Raw genomic sequence first — 17,844 nt, forward strand, 5'->3', positions numbered from 1 at the left:
AAAGTAACTTCACTCATGATATATCAAAATGATTAAAAACAATCCTAAGTTTCTACAAAATTCTTAGGTCCTAAGTAGTTCAGTATTATAATGACAAATCATTTCGGTAATTGTTCTAATATGTATGTTTAGTGATGCAAGAGGCATTATTGTCCTTTCATCTTAGTTATTTCACTCTAATAAAATAATGAGTGGGAGCACCACTCTCACGTTTTCTCCAATCTCTTGTCTTATCTCTCATCTCCCTTTTTCTTCTTCTTCACTTCTTCCAGGGCTGCTTTCGTGGTATCAAAGCAATTGAGCAATAGTTCTCTCAAGTTTCTCCCCTTTTGACCAATTTTTCTATCAAGTGATCTAAAAAGACAAGGAAACAGACCTTGGAGCTTGGATCCCTGGACTGATCAAAGGTAGAAAAACCCTTTTTTTCTTATTCTTTTCCCTTGGTGATAGCACCAAGGTACAAAAACCCTTTACAGACCTGAATAAAGGACTGATGTGGAAACTTTTTGAACATATTTCACATCCAATGGTACATACCAAGGCCTGTTGGAATCGGAGACCATAGGAGCAAATCTTGCAATGGACTTTGTGAATCAGTTGTGCCCGAACAGCCTGGTTACAATGGCTCATGCGCAAAGCTGTTAGGGTGGTCTATATAGACTGATACAGCCCTTATTTCCTGTTGTAGATTGTCTTTTCAACTTATTGAAGTGTCCTAGGAGGTTAACATGGCAGCAGAAGAATCAGCCACTTATAGCGGATCAGCAATTCATCCCAACCACACTACTATTATGACTATTCATAGGCACTCAATGGATTCTTTACCTCGGATTATCTACTTAGTTCCATGAGATCAGCTGGAGAAGGATAGCAGGGCACTTTATGTTTCCACTTTTTTTTATCAATGACTCTGAAAAATTTTCATTAATTAAGATGCTTTAGGATACAACAACAAGAAGTTGCAATAGAAATCAGCATAGAAGCTGACCCAGGACAGAATTACAAATGTGCCCAAAACATATATGTTCTTTGAACCCCTTGCTTTGCTAAGCTATCTGCCAAGCTGTTGGCCGACCTCCTAACCCAAACCACCTGAATTGACAAATTCCTTGACATCCATTTAAATCTTCTGAAATCATTCTTCAACTGCCATGTCACCCCTTCCCATTTCTACAACCATTTTATCACAGTTTTTGAGTCTCCCTCGATGATCAGTCTATTAATCCCCAACTCTTTAGCCTTCTCAACCCCATATACTGCAGCTAGAAACTCTGCCCTTGCCATATCACCCTCCTCCACAGGACCAGAGTACAGAGCAATGATGAAGCCCTTTTCATCTCTAATGGCCCCACCAATACCTGAAGGGCCTGGGTTACCCACACAACTCCCATCAAAGTTCAGCTTCTTCCAGCCATCTATTGGAGGGGACCAAGTCTCAAAAACTTGTCGTCTCGTAGATGATGAAGCAGCAATAAGTCCCCAAACCCTGAAAAAGTCTTCGACCTTAAAATCTGAAAACAACTTTAAGCTTTTTACCAAGTGAGCCACCCTCAATGTTATTGTTTCAACTAAAGCTTCCTTGCATGTTTCTTTACATTCAATTATTCTATCATTTCTTTCCTCCCAAATGGTCCAAAGTATTGCTGCTCTAGTGCACCTCCAAAGAATCCTACCCGTCCTTGTCTTATCGCTGATACCATTAGGGTTGAATAAACCTTCCACCCTGCCACGATAGGACCACCTGCACCCAAAAAGGGAAGTAAACCAATTCCAAATAAAACTGACAAAAGGGAAAGATATAAAAAGGTGGAAAGCAGTCTCACCACTCAACTTACACAAGACACACCAATTAGGGAACAAGCACCAATTTGGTCTTTTCCCATCAAAGGTATTAATACAACCATAAAAAACTTCCCAACAAAAAGCACTAATTTTAGGGGGAATAGGAGAGGGCACCAAATTTCTTTGACTGGAAAATGAAGAGAATATTGTGTGGCAACCATCGAATGTAGAAAGGATTTGCAAGAAAAAGATCCATCAGAATTAGGACCCCAAACTCTAGAATCTAACCCACCTTTCCCCAAGAAAACTGAATTCAGCAATCCTAACAACTCAGATACTGCAAGAAGTTTGGACTCTCTAAGATTCTTGTTAAATCTAAAGTTCCAATTCAACCCTGAAAGGTGAGAAGGATGGCTTAGGAAATCGGAAATAGGCTTACCCTTGAACCTGGACAGATCACAAAGAGAAGGAAAATTCTCACCTAAAGGAATATCCCTAATCCACAAATCCTCCCAAAATCTGATTTTGCTACCAGAAGACAAATCATACATGATAAAATTTATGAATGAAGGGAGAACATCACAGATGGCCTTCCAGGTAGCAGTCAAGTTAGCCCTACAGAGACATCCAGCATCCCATCCGTTGGTCGACATGCCATGAATACTTGTAACCACTTTGTGCCATAATTTATCATTTTCATTTGGAAACCTCCAAAGCCATTTGCTAAGCAAAGCCCGATTCTTCAGTCTAACATTACCTATTCCCAAACCCCCTTCCTCTTTCAATTTCCTCACCTTTTCCCATCTAATCAAATGATCCTTCTGCTTTTCCCCTGGCTCCCAAAGAAAATCCGTCATGATTTTTTCAATTTTCCTCACTATCCCTTGTGGCATCCTAAACACTGACATGTAGAACACTGGGAGATTTGCTAAAGTGGATTTAATTAGGGTTATTCTCCCCCCCCCAATGAGATATAATTCCTTTTCCACGTCGCTAAGTGTTTCTCTATTTCAAATGATGATAGTTGATTCTGAGTCTTCCAAACATATAACTAATAAGCCTAGCCACTTTGCCTCTCAGCAAATATCCAACTATTGTCCAGAAGAAGGTGAGATTGGTAGATGGTTCTTTCTCTACCATTGCTTCTCAAGGAATTATATTTCTCCCTAGTCCCCAGTGATATTCACTTAGTCCCTATGTTCCAAAATTTCCTATTAATCTTCTTTTCATTAAAAGTATTACCAAATCACACAACTATTCTATAACCTTTTTATCAAAGTTCTTCTGTCTTTTAAAATTTGACTTCAAGGAGAACAATTGGAAGGGGGATATATGTTTGGTGGGCTTTATATTTTGGATGATGGATCTAGCCTGAAGAAATCTAAACTTGCTTGTCTTATGAGAGAACTTATCAATTAGTGTAACAACAGCCAAATCTATTTGTGGAACTGTCGTTTGGATCTTGTTTTCATAACGTCATTTCTGAAGTTATGTAATTTAGCGTCCCTGTCATCGTTGTAATGTTCTACATGCCAAATGAGCAAACATTGTAGAACTTCCTTCCTTTCCCTCTAAACAATATACAAGCTAAGTCTATATTTTATGTTGTTTCACTAATGTTTGGGGCCCTACTTCTATTGCAGTCAATGGTATATCCACTTCAGTCAAAAGAAGTCCTAGAAATAATACAAGATTTTCTTCGAATGATGTGCTCCCCGCATATGAAGATTGAAGTTTTTAAGTCAGACAATGCAAAAACAATACATAATAAAAATCTTACTTGTTTTTCTCAGATAATGGGATGTTGCATCAAAGACCTTAACCACCGAAACCACAACAAAACGATCATTGCGAGGAAGAATAAACATTTGTTGGAGGTTGCTCATAGTTAATGATTCAGAAGAACGTACCAAACGATTTCTGGGACGATGCAATTCTTGCCACAACCTACTTGATTAATTGCATGCCTACAAGAATCTCACAATTTGGGGCCCCCATCATTAGTTATTTCCAACAGCTACCCACTTTGTAATTTTCAGTGCAAGTGTTTTGTTCGTGACCTCTCCCCTCATGAGAAGCTAGATACCAAGTCTCCACATGTTTTCCTTGGTTATCCTTCATCAAAAAATAATAAATAAATGTTTTGGTCTGTGTTACAAAAGTCATGGATGTATTGTACTTTGAATCTCAGCCTTGCATCCTTGCCTCCCCTCGAGGGGAGACAGGTTGTGGTGATCAACTTCCATTGTCCATCCATATCACCCTTCCTCAATCTTAACCTCCTCATTTGCAACCTCTTCAGGTGTATTCTCATCATTAGAAGGACCATTATTTATCTGAAGATATGAGTAACCAAAGATCATGAACCTTGTATCAATGGGATCTCAAGAGACAAGGCTTAATATGCCTATATCACTAGGGGGTGTAAATGGATCAAATTCAAATCATATCAGTCGATATCCGTATTCGAATCTGATTAGAAAATCCGGTATCTGAATTCGATTCAATGTCCAACGAATATTAAAAATTAATATCCGAATTCGAATCCGATTAAATGTTCAATTCGATTCGAATTCGATTAATTAATTATTTTAAATAATTAATATATATAAAATAAATATTTTATTGATATAAAGTATATAAATATAAAAATTATTTATATAACTTAATTATTATATATAAATTATATAAAATATTTTATATTATATATATATGAATTAAATAATCGATCGAATTCGGATATTTATCAAATTGAATCAAGTCATATCCGAATTCGACCGATTAGATATTCGAATTATCCAAATTCGATTCGATTATGGCGAATATCGAATTTTCGAATACCGTTTACATCCCTATATACCAATGCTATTTCTAGTGTTTCTCTTCATAAAAATGGTATGGAGGCCCTAAAATTAACTGAGTTGACCAAATGCCATGTTAGAAAAAATTAGTGCCCTTCAACAAGTAGGAATTGGTGGATATCTTCCTTGAGGAAAGGAGCTTGTGGGGTGCAAGTGGGTCTTCTTTGTGAAGCATCAAGCTCATGGATCTATTAAGAGGTATAAAGGCAAGAAGGTAGGCAAGGAATTCACCCAAATGTATGGTGCAAATTATATAGAGACATGTTCTCCAACAAAAAAAATGAACTCTATACATGTTCACTTATCTTAAACTGCTAACTTGGGAAGGTATCTTCATCGACTTGACATAAAGAATGCTTTTTAAATGGACTTAGAAGAGGAAGTGTATATGGTATTACCATTAAGGTTTCCTGCTAAAGGTAGTGAAGGGTAAGTTCGCCACCTTAAGTCTTTGTATAGATTGAACATTTGAAACAATCTCCAAGAGCATGATATAGGAGGTTTAACAAGGTTGTCCAACACACGGGGCTTAAATAATGTCAAGCAAATCACACCATGTGGTCCCTCATTTAGTCTAAGGTCGGTATTACACATAAAAGGTCCCTTTTGTATGCGTGAGAAAGAGCTCTTCTGGTAGTCATGCTCACAGTTCAGTTAACCAAACCATGGGCATATAGTTGAAGCTGAACCAGTAGCTTCGGTTTTTTCAAACGTACCAAACAAAATTTACTGGTTAACCAGTTAACCAGTTTACTGATTCAGTTTCACAGTTTTTTCAGTCTTTTGTATTGAAGGGGAAAAAACCAATGGCTTACCCAGGAGCCAACAAAGTTGGTTACCAACAAACCATTTGATTTTTCATTTTGAGATTCAGCAAGAGTGATGCTTGCAGTTGCAAACGCTATGACATGGGTGTTGTTTCTTTCCCTCTTTTTTGGATGAACTTGTGCTAGTGTGAATGTGTGATTAATAAGCGATATATTTCGCTAGAGAAACTGAAAATTCTTACTCACTTTCAAAAACTGCAAGCTTCCCTTCCCTTCCCCTTTGTCAGTGACCATTGTTTCTACCATGGAGGCTTCACTTTCCATTTGATCGTTGTTTCTAGCTTTCACTCTTAACCAACAAGTAGGGTTTTTAATGAAAACCAATTCTTCAATTACCAGAATGTAGAAAGAACGCTGCTCAAGTGGGAGTATAATGACGGGAAGAAGAATGACAGAAGACATTCATATGATATTTTCGCACCAGTTAAAGCCTTAAAGGACTAGAGAGGGATAGGTTATGACAAATGATACTAGATAGAGGTTAGGGTATTCAGCATGCAAAACAGCCTACTTTTTTTACTGTTCTGACATGACAATCTGTAAGAAACTTGGTGAAGCAAAAAAAAAAAAAAAAACAATAGTTGCTAGATCAAATACTAAGGCAGAGAATCATGCCATGGCTCAAGGAGTTTCAGAGATATTGTCGGTGAAAATGTGCTTGAATTTGGTTTTCCAATAACCAGCCCAATGTCTTTCTATTGTGACACCACCAATATAGCTCATAATTGATGATTGAAGAGAATTCTAAGATAGTGGTGGATTGGCTAAATAATCTGGATGATGTTGTGTGGGATTACAAAAATGAGCAAAAGAAATACAAATGGCTGACAAGGAATATGTTTGTAACAATATAGTGGGTTGGGACGAAGAGGAAACAGTGTTCTGGCTCAACTGTAATTTTGTATTAGCACTCTTGTACTGTTTGCTTTAGTTTATGTGCATTCTGTTTGGAGAAACGGCACCTCATGCCTCTTTAAGGGTGTATGTTCATGTAATCAGTCTTTGAATTAATGGACATATGATATTTTATCTATCAAAAAAAAATAGCTCATAATCATGTGTCCAACATCACAATGATTCATCTACTGTGTTGGGGATGACTGACATTTATGACCCGACTTGAGGTAAGTGTTTTAATATGTATGTTTAGTGATGCAAGTGTATTATTGTCCTTTCAACCTAATTTATATTCACTCTAATAAAATTATGAGTGGGGGCTGCCACTTTCTCTTTTGGCTCTCCAATCTCTTGTCTTTTCCATCTTTTTCCTCTCCTTCGCTTCTTCCAAGGTTGCCTTTAGTAAATCAAGGTAAATGCACAAGTGGGTATGGGTTATCATGCATCACCCCTTGCCTATTCATCATCCTATTCAGTCAAGACTCTAGAAACCGTTTCACCCCCTTCCTCATAAGACGCATCAAGTGGCTCATGGTGCTGGTTACTTTGCACTTCAACCACCATACCTTTATCCCATGGATATCATCCTCTTTTCTTTCTCCCTCAGTATGAATAACTGATCAAAGGAACAAGGTTGAATTAGTTTGGGAAATCTACTAGTGGAAAGGCTTTAGAGTTTAGACTACATAACAGCATTTCCTAACCATTGCCAAAGCCCACTCATTTTCAGCTTTGCTTTTTTCCTTTGCGAATCAACCATACACAATCGCAAATTCATTCCAATGCATTGGGAACCAAAGGACAATCACGTCATGACATGACAACTTAGAAGGAATTCAGAAAAGTAATAAGAAAACAAGAACTAATCAAATATTATGAACCAAGTGAAATTGCACAAATCCCGACCACAGGAAAAAAAAAAAAAAAAGTTAATTCATGTTCAATTTAAAACATGCTACATATACCTAATATTTGAAAAGAAAGTTATGACCAAAACAATAATGAAAGGGTTAAACTAAGCACATCAAAACAGGCAGGAATGATGAATGGTGTACCTGTAACAACGATAACAAGAAGAACAGCAAAGGCAATGCTTCCCCCATCATACCAGCCCTCCTTAATACCCTATATTAGAAAGTAGAATGGCAAAAATATCAATCAAAACAAATAAACATAGATAGACATAGATATAAGCATACAGTGTTTTAAAAGGACAATGCACAAGAAAAGCACAAGGGCCTTCTGATGCCTGAGTGCAATGGCAAGGAGAGGCATGCACACTTTTAAAGAAGGCAAAAATCTTTTAAAATTTTCAAAAAAAAATACAAAACAATATATAGATAAAATACAAACTAATTTTTTCTACAAATAAATATTTAGAAACCATGCTTGCTCAAAACTAAAATACAGAAGCATAACATATAAAACACATTGAGTGAAAATGCCGAAGTGAAGCAAACATGTGTATCGTACCAAAGAGCTCCAAGCATCAACAGCATAAACTTCCAATGTGTATAGTTATCTCCTAGTTGCATTACATCAAATAACTAGTGTGTTGTTAACATCTTACAACTCCTGATCCTAGGAGATTAGTCCACCACTTCCATAAGACCTTATGAAGCAAGCCCAAACAAGTTCATGTGGGTGTTTGAAGCAATGCATCCAACCTAAAACTTGAAAGGATGCATTATTGACAGTAGACTAAGATTGATAACCCAGGGAGGTCTTTCCCTGGATTATAGACTCATTCAAAGCAACAACCTAGGAATAGATCCAATGGTTGATAAAATGATGGAACAACTAAAGCAAATACTTCCTCAACATTTCCAACAAAAAAAAAAAAACAGCCCACCATATCACAAGTTGTTTTTCTGTGTCTAACTTACAAATTGCATCTTCACCTCTTCATACACCCATTCATTACAAGAAATTGATCTGTTATTTGCCTATTTTGCACAAAGGCTCCTTGACTGGGTGTGGTAATCGAAGGGAGGAGACTTTTAACCTTAAAGACAAGATCTTAGCAATGATTTTATAAAGACTGGTTGCCAGACTAGTATATCTGAAATCTTTGGGTTGAAAGGCTCCCAGCTTTTAATGAATCAAGGCTAAGAACATTCACTCCCGATCCAAGTTAGTTACTCCCCTCTCAAAATATTCTCCAAAGGCATCCAATAGATCACACTTTAAAATGTCCCAATAATCTTGAAAGAAAGCCATGGTAAAACCATGCGGCCTCAGGGTCTTGATCTATCGATGCAAAAAAAAAGCTCCCCTTATTCCAACCATATCAAAATGCCCTTCTAGCATCTCCTTATACCCCCTGCTTAAATTCAGCCAATCCAAAACTAAATAGATTTGATGTGATTTACAAAATTCCTAGCCATCTCCTATGGACTAATCACCCCCCCCACCCCTTTTCAATCTCCAATCTGGACACAATTATAGGCAAGGCAACCGATTCTAGACAGATATCTAGATATAAATTTGGTTGGCATCTCCTTAATCCATTTATATCTAGACATCTGCCCCCAACTAACGTCTTTGTATAAAATGTCCTTAAGCTAACTCTTCAACTCCCATCTTGATTCATTATCTTCTTCCCTAAAATTTCCTTGAGACTTGTCCAGCTCCACAATTTGCTCAATTATACTCATCTTCCTCTCCTCCAGCCTCTCAAAGTGCTCTAAATTCCATTCTTTAATCTTTTCCTTGAACATTTGCAGCGTTTTTGGAAACCTAATTCCTCTCCATTTAATTGTTGTCCTGCTTGCCGCCCACCACCCCTTTACATTTGTTTGAAATCTTGGTGACAAAGCCACACGTTTTTAAACCTATAGGCCAATCTATACTACTAATAGATCCCCATGGTTTCTGGAACTTCTCTTGACCAAAATACCCCTCTTTTTGAATTCGGTCCATCTCTAATTGTGAGGTTAGAAATTGTAATTTGAATATTCCTTTTTAATGCATTCCATTCCCTCATTAGTTCCCATATTTAAGGCAGTAACTCCCATCCTTTGGGCCTTCCCACATTCATTAGCAATGAGGATTTAATAAGAGATGATCAGAGGGAGAACTTTCTTAGTCCTCATAGACAACACCTTAACAATAATTTTATAGATGCTAGTATCCAATCTGATAAATCCAAAAACCATGGGGAATGTGGCATTAGACTTTTTGGCACCAAGGTTATAAAGGTAGAATTCATTCTCAGACTGATTATACCTCTTCTGTGGATTAGGAGTTCTTGATAATGAAAATTGAGCAAAAAATTTAAATTTTCATAAAAATAAATCCATTTTGGTGTAATGTCAAATAGGACAGCTCATGATGGCATAATTAAATAATAAATTTTAAAAATTAGATAAAAATATAAAATATTATATAAGAAATTTCAAAATATCTAGACATATCTATGAAATTATTATTGTTATTACAATTATTATTATCTAAAATTTCCACGTGCAACGCATGTGCACATTTACTAGAGATTAGAAGTGAGGCAAGGCTCTACAATTTAACCCTCCCCAATGTTCCTGTTCCTCCAAATCTAAGGTAAGCAAGAATCTATCAATCTTGTAGCATATCCAATCACTTTGAATGTTGGACCAAGTGATTTTAGCTTGCACTAAAGGCAACTCCTTGATCTCACCACCACTAATGATGTGATTAATGTCAAATAGTATATGCCCTTAACTACAATCAAATTGATGTACATAAACATTTATCAATAAATGAATAAAGTACATTATTGTTTCATGCTCTTACCGGTGTGCTTCTGTGAATTACTCCTTAAACTGGACATTGAACATGTTGCGATCGAATATCATTGACATTGAACATGTTGGGCAATTGGTTTCGGTAGGAGCTGACCATTTTTTTTTAAATCTAAAAAAATTAAAATTAATTTAATTGTACTCACCTAGATTTCCAGTTCATAATCTCAACTTGATTTCAACGGTTGAAGCCTCACAACTTGCTAACTAAGACATCTACCCACCCATGAGAAACAAGAAGATGAAGGGAATGAAAAACCCCAAACACAAATTAGAAGGGGGGTTTTGGTACTTTTAAATTTTCTCAAGAAAAAATGAGGCCAAAATTGGCAAAATATATTGTACATGTTGAAGAACCATTTTCATTAATTGAGGACAAAAAACTTGAAAAATTTTTACGTCCTTCTATAAATCCTCAATTTAAAAAAGTTTCTAGAAATACTATTAGAGCATATGCATTGAAAGTTTTTTATTCATATAAACAAATTTTAATTTCTACTTTATCAAATCTTAATTCTAGAGTTGCAATTACTTCTAGACCTCTAAATTTAATTTAAGTTATATTTGTGTCACTAGTCATTTTATGGATGAAAACTGGTTTTTACAAAAAAGAATTTTAAGTTTTACTAGGCTTGAATGGCCACATACTGGGCCAGCTATTGCTGCAAGTATTTTAAACACTTAACATGCTTATGGAATTGACAACAAATATTTTCTATTAGTTTTTGTAATGTCAACAATAATGATTCAACAATAAATAATTCAAAATCTCAATTAAAACCCCATTTTAATGGTAAAATATTTCATATTAGATGTGCAAATCACATCTTAATTATGTATTCAAGATGCTTTAAATATTATTTCTCATCATAATTCTAAAATTAGAAATTGTATTATATATATATTAAAAGTTTTGGAGCAAGAAAACAAGAATTAAAATATTTATGTCATAATTATGGTTTAAAATCTGAACATTTTATGTTAGATGTTCAACATAGATGGAACTCTATCTATTTTATGTTAGAAAGTTGTATTCCCTATAAACAAATTCTTTCTGATTTTTATAATTCTAAAATACCACATGATATTATACTTGATGAAGATTGGTAAATGGTCATTCATATAAGAGATTTTTTGCACAACTTTTATGATGCAACTAAGGAATTTTCGGGTGCTTATTATCCAACTAGTTGTCTTTTAGTTAATCAATTATTCATGATTAGTGAATGTTTTGCTAAATACAAAAAAAAAATCCACAATTTAAAAGTATTGTTGAAATAATGGAAAATAATTTTTTTATCAATAAATAATGAAAAATAAATTTAAAAAATATTGGGAGAACATTTCTCCTCTTTATTGTTTAGCTGCAATATTAGGTCTTAAGATTAAAAAAGATGGTGTAGATATTTTACTTGAATCATATTGTGAAAATATGAATACTGAAATTGAAAATCAAAAAGAAAAAGTTAATAGTTTATTATTTGAAATGTATAGTTTATAAGAATCTAATATGGTAGGGAATAAAAAATCTACAACTTGTACATAGATTGAGAGCATAAATCTAAGATAAAATTCAAATAACTCAACTGCATTTTTCTATGTGTTGTAAACACTTAACCGCACCATTCTTAAACTAAGATGCAATGTATATGTCTTATATAATACATAGGTTGACAGCATAGCATTGCTATCACTCCCCGCGCTTTAACGTATACATAATTCTTCCAAAAAAAAAAGGTGATTCCTATTCAACCCTTGCTTTGCTAAAGTGAGCCCAATAAGCGGCTCGATCTTGGAGTTTGGCCAATAAGTTGATCCATATATTCTGCATTCCAAATAGGTATTTGCTACAGAAAATTATTCAAGAGATGATAACAGATTATCGGTACATATATTTGGTAGCTACAATCATACTCACCAATGAATAACCACATTGTTTTATTAGTTAGAAGTTGAGGTAAAAACAAGTCAAATATACCACAGCCAATCTCACCTCTGTCTTTATTCCCAGTGCCAAGGATGCTGCAGCAGCTATCATCAAAATGATAAGGGTTAAATCTTGCCATGCTTCCCAAAGAAACATCTACAACAATATAACATCCATAAATAAATGGACCCAACAGCAGAACCATCATAACTAAAACTAGTGATGAAAATAATGACACTTTTCAACTATCAAAAACCATGACGCTTTCTAATAAAACAATATGCCAAAACTATACCCAGAAACTCCGTCCTTTCTTCTGAGGATATGTGTTGGATCCAAATGCATTCCTTCGAGACAGTAAATCGGCATCATCTCCTATAGTACCTTTCTCTAGGTTTGTTTTTAACAAGTCAGCTAGTCCTTTAACCTGGAGGAATATGATGGGTATATCACATAGGGATACACAAAAGGTACATTAAATCAATTAAAACATTTAGTGAGAGACTTGCCCCCCCATATTGTTGTAGAGCAGAAAAATTATGATCTCTGGTCATTGATGCAAGGTGCTCTCGTCCAATTGCATAATCACCAGTAGGGTGTGGTGGTACCAAGGGACCTAATACTAAAACCAACAACCAAGAATAAAATAAAACGAGAACAAAATTTCATGACATATGCAACAATAATATGAATATAACTCCATCATTACAAGTAACGAAAAGAATCAAAACATATATAATAGAGAAAGTGGTGATAAATGGCAAGCTTTCTCTCAGTAAAGTGATCAGTTATAAAGGACAAATAAGAGATGTAAGCACACATAATATTTCTGTACAAAAAGGCCTAAAATAAAACACAAAGAAAAGCAAGAAAATCAAAATCAAAATCATTACCAATACAAAGCATTTAATTGTCAGAAAATAAATGCCTTATATTTATCATGCACAAGAATATTTTAATCTTAATACTGGGACATTAAGAAAAGGAATACCATTTACTCGTTCCCCAGCCTCTCTGAAAAGAAGTGCTGCCTAAGAAAATAAGAACTCAAAGTTTAGAGAGTAAACAAAACAACCATAACTGCAAGAAAGGATATCTTTCTGACAAGTAACATTACTCGAATGACTTGCGCATGTGCTCTAATCTTCCTTCTCATTTGCTCTTTCTCCTCTTCCTTTTTCAAGTCCAAGGTGTATCGAAATCGGCGAGAAGCATTAAGCACAAGAGCTGCTTGCTGCATGAAAAACCAGTAAACTTAATTAAAAAAAAAAAAATCAAATATGCATACTTGGTCTCAACTATATGACACTATATCAGAAATCAAAAAATAACGACTAAACATAGTTGTCAAGGCGATCGCCTAGGCAACAAGGCGCCCTTGGAGGCTCGCCTCAACTAATCGCCAAGTAGTTTACTATAGCGTGTTATAACAAACTTTTATATTCTTAATTTTTTGAGGTTATAATTATAAAATAGACATTTTTAAACTAAAATATTCATTTTGTATGTTTATATACTAATTTCTTTTTATTATTTTCTTATTTGTTAGCGTTTAATCAACACAAACATTGCTAAATGCTGTATTGAACCCTCAAAGACTTCAAAACCTGAACCAATAAGCAAGGAAAAACATAAAATGTTGTTCAATCAACACATTTTCTTATTTTTCTTTACTAATTTTGTGTGTTTACTTTTCTTTTCTTCTTTTCCTATAACAGAAATAGGGGTTCAGCCCCTATGTTTTTTTTTTATTTTCTTTTCTTTCTTCTTTTTCTTCTCATGAATATGTTGGAATATGTTGATTTTCTATATAACATGAAGTTTATACTTTTCTTATGAAAATTATGGATATTTATTAAGGAAATATGATTAGGGAACCTAGGTAAATACCATAGGATACATGCTTTTATTTAAAAATAAATCCATCACCTAAGCGACTAGGCGACAAGGCAGCCTCGCCTTGGCACCTTGAAAACTATGCGATTAAACAACAACAAAACACATAAAACCACCCATCTTTACAGTTCAGGTGGTGTTTGGAACCAATGCCATTTTCTAAAGAGGGTTTCTTTTGAGAAAGTACCGCATTAGCATGTTGTTTTCTCAGAAAACGTTTTTTTTTTTTTTACTTTTTTCTATTTGGGACCATTGCTGTTGCTGCCACATAGGCATTTTTCAATGCCATGTCAGTATGTTGTTGCTAGCAACAGTAAAAAAAGAAAAAAAAGAGAAAACACCAAAAAGGCTGTTTTTCACAGACCACACCTTTCCTTAAAATTAGAACATAAACTGATGCAATGCTGACCAGCACTTATGTTTATAGCAGTAAGAACCCACACCCACAATCCAATAAGTACAACCTACCAATATGGAAAAAATCTATGATGCTTCACCTAGGGAGTTGCAACCTCAAACTTATGATTGGTAGGATTTATTAAAACTGATTTAGTCAGAGGACAAAGCTCCTCAATCTATATTGTCCAATACTCCAATTGCTATTTTTAGTCGCCTTATCTGAGTTTCTTAGAAGCAACATTACTTCACAATATTTTAGAGTTAAAGACAACAGAAAATCCCAATGCATAAACAATATGTTAATGGATATTGGGAACTTGCCTACACAAGCTGAAACAGTTAAGAAAGCAAAATTCTAACTAGATTTATTTACAAGCATTGTTGGGTTTGCAATTTGATGTGCCACCATACTAGATAAAGAATTGACAAAACCGATTGTGACACAATTTGCAACATTTTTTTTGAAGAAGGTAAAGCATACCCAATAGCCACCCAAAGCAAACCTCCAGTATCCAACAACCAGGGCCTCACTCCACCTGTCACCATCCCCACCTTCCCAACTCAATCCAAACTTGTACCAGCACCTTCCCACAACCTCCCCAGGGGTAATCAAATCATCTCTTCTCACCCTTTTCCAAATCCATAAAAGTTTTCCTGGAAAATTCATCCCCAAACAAAAAGAAGAGATGCAATAGTTTGTGGACATACTCTCCTAACAGCCAACTAACCATAAAATCTGGTTACAAACAGATAAGAATGCAAAAGGCACAAACGTCTACAGTCAGTAATGCCTTCAGGAATGTTTCATGGAGGAAATTCTGGGCATTACATATATGGCATGATCCCAATAAAAGTTAAACTCATGAATTGATGCCAACAGATTAACCGTTGCTGCCAATTGTGTGGAGAGGCATCTGAAACATTGAACCACTTATTTATACATTGTCATGTATCACTACTACTTGGGGGTCCCAATGGCTGGCCATGGCTATAACACATTGATGCAGTGGTTAAATGCTTGGGATAACATGGAGGACATGTATGATGAGCCCAAGATTTCTCTGTTGGTCAAATATGTGATAGTGCTTCGACAGCCTGAAGGTCAGTTCTTTACACTTAATTTGATGGCGCTAATGAAACTCACTCATCGGGACTGGGCATGGTTATTCATGGGGAGCTTTCTGCTTTGGTCGAGTAATGTGGAATTCGCGTGCACTCAACATGTGAAACAGAGGCTTTAGCAATGTGGAACCGTGGAAGGATTGAAATTTGCGTTGTAATTGGACATCAGTCATCTAAAAGTGGAGGGAGATGCTTTAGTGGTGATTCAAGCACTATCTGAGGACAACTCTTATTCTCCTTGGCGCATATGTCATTGAATGCAGAACTTTATTACGTAGATTTTCCCATTGCTCAGATAATTATTCATCCAGATTAACCAATTCTTCTTCTTACTTGGTAGCAAAATATTCTCTGTCGATTACTTCTTGCCAGACTTGGGCTATGACTCCAGGGTTCCTGTCTGATTGTATTGTAAACGATACTTCACTGAGCAATTGAATGAAGATCGCCTGGTTAGGCTTCCCAAAAAAAAAAATACTATTGTCAACTATAAACCCTAGAACTCTACTACCAGGTCACAGCATTGTCAATTAGTCAACAAAAAACAGCAATAATCCAAATAATAACAAACTAATTCATTCCATTCGAACATAAGTAATGAATGTATGCCATTTTCAAAATAACCTTATAGTCGTTTTATCAACATCAACACAACCAAAGATAGCCAACGAAGCCAATGCAGTGCGTAATTAATTTGAGTGCTTACCCTCCATCGCTTGAGTCGTTCCAAGGAAGCGTTCTTGGTAGTCCTGATATCAAAGGGGTCTGAGGAACATTCATCATCGTCTTCTTCACATCCTCTTCCACGACTTACACCAGATTCCAAGTCATATCGGCGATGGTACGGCGAGGAACCTCTGGATGGACCATTGCTCATGGCTGTCGCAGGAGAGATGACACCGGCTGTTAAATCTTTAGGTGGGCAGTAGGAAGATGTTGGTCAGACTAGGGAAAACCATTTTTTTAATGTTATATTCATACAGTACATCGTTTTCCGGCAAAAAAAAATAGGGTTCGTGCTCTTAATATAAATGTTTAGATTTTCAGCATTACATACCTGAGTGCTTTAACAGTTTATAAGCCGGCGGTTTGGCAGTACGAATCAAGTAGTTCTCTGAGCACAATTAACATCCGATTCCTCTTCTTCTTCAACACTCACGGCAACTGGAAAGAGAAATGTGAAGCTTCTATGAACTTTCGGTACTGACTCGTGAATGCCCAACCCCGAATCAAGCAGTTCATAAGAATGCCCAACCCCGAATCAAGCAGTTCATAAGAATGCCCAACCCGACCAAACCGACAAAACCGGACCGATATTGGTCGGTTTCGGGTTGGGCATATATATAAATCGAAATCTCGGGTCGATTTTGGTTTTCTTACGTGAAAACCGAAACCAACCCAAACCGAACCGAACTAGTATTCTACTATTTTGGTAGTTCATACTTTCTAGTTCGAATAGTTTCCTAATTCCTAATAATCTTCTACTTTTAGACATCTACTAGAACTAGAACTCTAAAAGGCCCATTAGGCAATTACAATTAGAATTCAATTAGGTGTACTTTTTTAACTTTTTATCTAGATTAGAATTTATGAGGTTTCTAAATTTTTATTTGATTGATTTACCTATCTAGATTTACCTAGTTTTTTACTCTAGAAGGCCCATTATTGACACTTGTTTTTACATGAAGAATTTATTGATTTTATTATTTACCTGAATTAAATTTAGATTTATCTTGGACTCTTGAATATCAAACTATCAACTAATTCAGATTTTATTTGGCTTTGTACAGGAGCAAAATCAAAACCGACCCAAACCGACCCAACCCAACTCAAACTGACTAGGTCGGTTTGGCCTGTCAGTGGGCTGGTTTCAGTTCCCACCTTAGCTAACCCGACCAGGTTGGGTCGGTTGGGAAAATCCCAAGAAACCGACCCAACCCGACCTATGAACACCCCTATACATAACTCGTAAGTAGTGTTTCTTTTGCAGAAAATACCCCCGAAACTTTCAAATTTCTAAAAAATTATCTCGATTTTGGAAAAATGACAATTTAATACCTGAGCTTTCAAAATGTATCAATTCAGCACTTGTCGTTAACCAATCTATTAACCAGCCCTTAAATAACATTTGAAAAGACAAAAGACTTTTGAGTGTCATCTAATTTTTTTTTATCAACCATCCATGTCTTGATAAAAATGAACAGTCTCAAATTATTGCCTCTTCTATTAAAGAAAATTGGTATTTTAGTGATTTCAACTTTTTTGAACAAAGAGCCAAGGAATTGAGACTGTTCATTTTTTGTTAATGTTTGATGGTTGATAAAGAGAATTGGATGACACTTAAGAGTATTTGT

General features: G+C 35.6%; 1 protein-coding gene across 7 annotated transcripts in view; it reads right to left on the minus strand.

Annotated features, from left to right (window-relative positions):
* The window catches only part of LOC148843953 (calcium-transporting ATPase 5, plasma membrane-type-like), a 73,341-nt gene extending 56,577 nt beyond the window's left edge, over positions 1 to 16,764 (minus strand). For 5 of the 7 annotated variants that reach the window (XM_088956671.1, XM_088956669.1, XM_088956676.1 and 2 more), the window contains exons 1-8: positions 16,548 to 16,764; positions 16,197 to 16,402; positions 13,191 to 13,307; positions 13,065 to 13,104; positions 12,583 to 12,695; positions 12,369 to 12,500; positions 12,140 to 12,229; positions 7,423 to 7,492 (exon numbers count right to left, since the gene is read on the minus strand). In XM_088956671.1, the coding sequence (XP_088812797.1) occupies positions 7,423 to 7,492; positions 12,140 to 12,229; positions 12,369 to 12,500; positions 12,583 to 12,695; positions 13,065 to 13,104; positions 13,191 to 13,307; positions 16,197 to 16,367 (733 nt within the window). In that variant the 5' untranslated portion in view covers positions 16,368 to 16,402; positions 16,548 to 16,764. The remainder of the gene's footprint in view (positions 1 to 7,422; positions 7,493 to 12,139; positions 12,230 to 12,368; positions 12,501 to 12,582; positions 12,696 to 13,064; positions 13,105 to 13,190; positions 13,308 to 16,196; positions 16,403 to 16,547) is intronic. The other 2 variants (XM_088956672.1, XM_088956670.1) reach the window with 1 other exon arrangement.
* Positions 16,765 to 17,844: the final 1,080 nt, after the last annotated feature.

The sequence above is a fragment of the Nelumbo lutea genome, chromosome 8, assembly GCF_056320005.1.
Source record: "Nelumbo lutea isolate HS-2025 chromosome 8, American lotus-T2T, whole genome shotgun sequence".
Lineage (NCBI taxonomy): Eukaryota > Viridiplantae > Streptophyta > Magnoliopsida > Proteales > Nelumbonaceae > Nelumbo > Nelumbo lutea.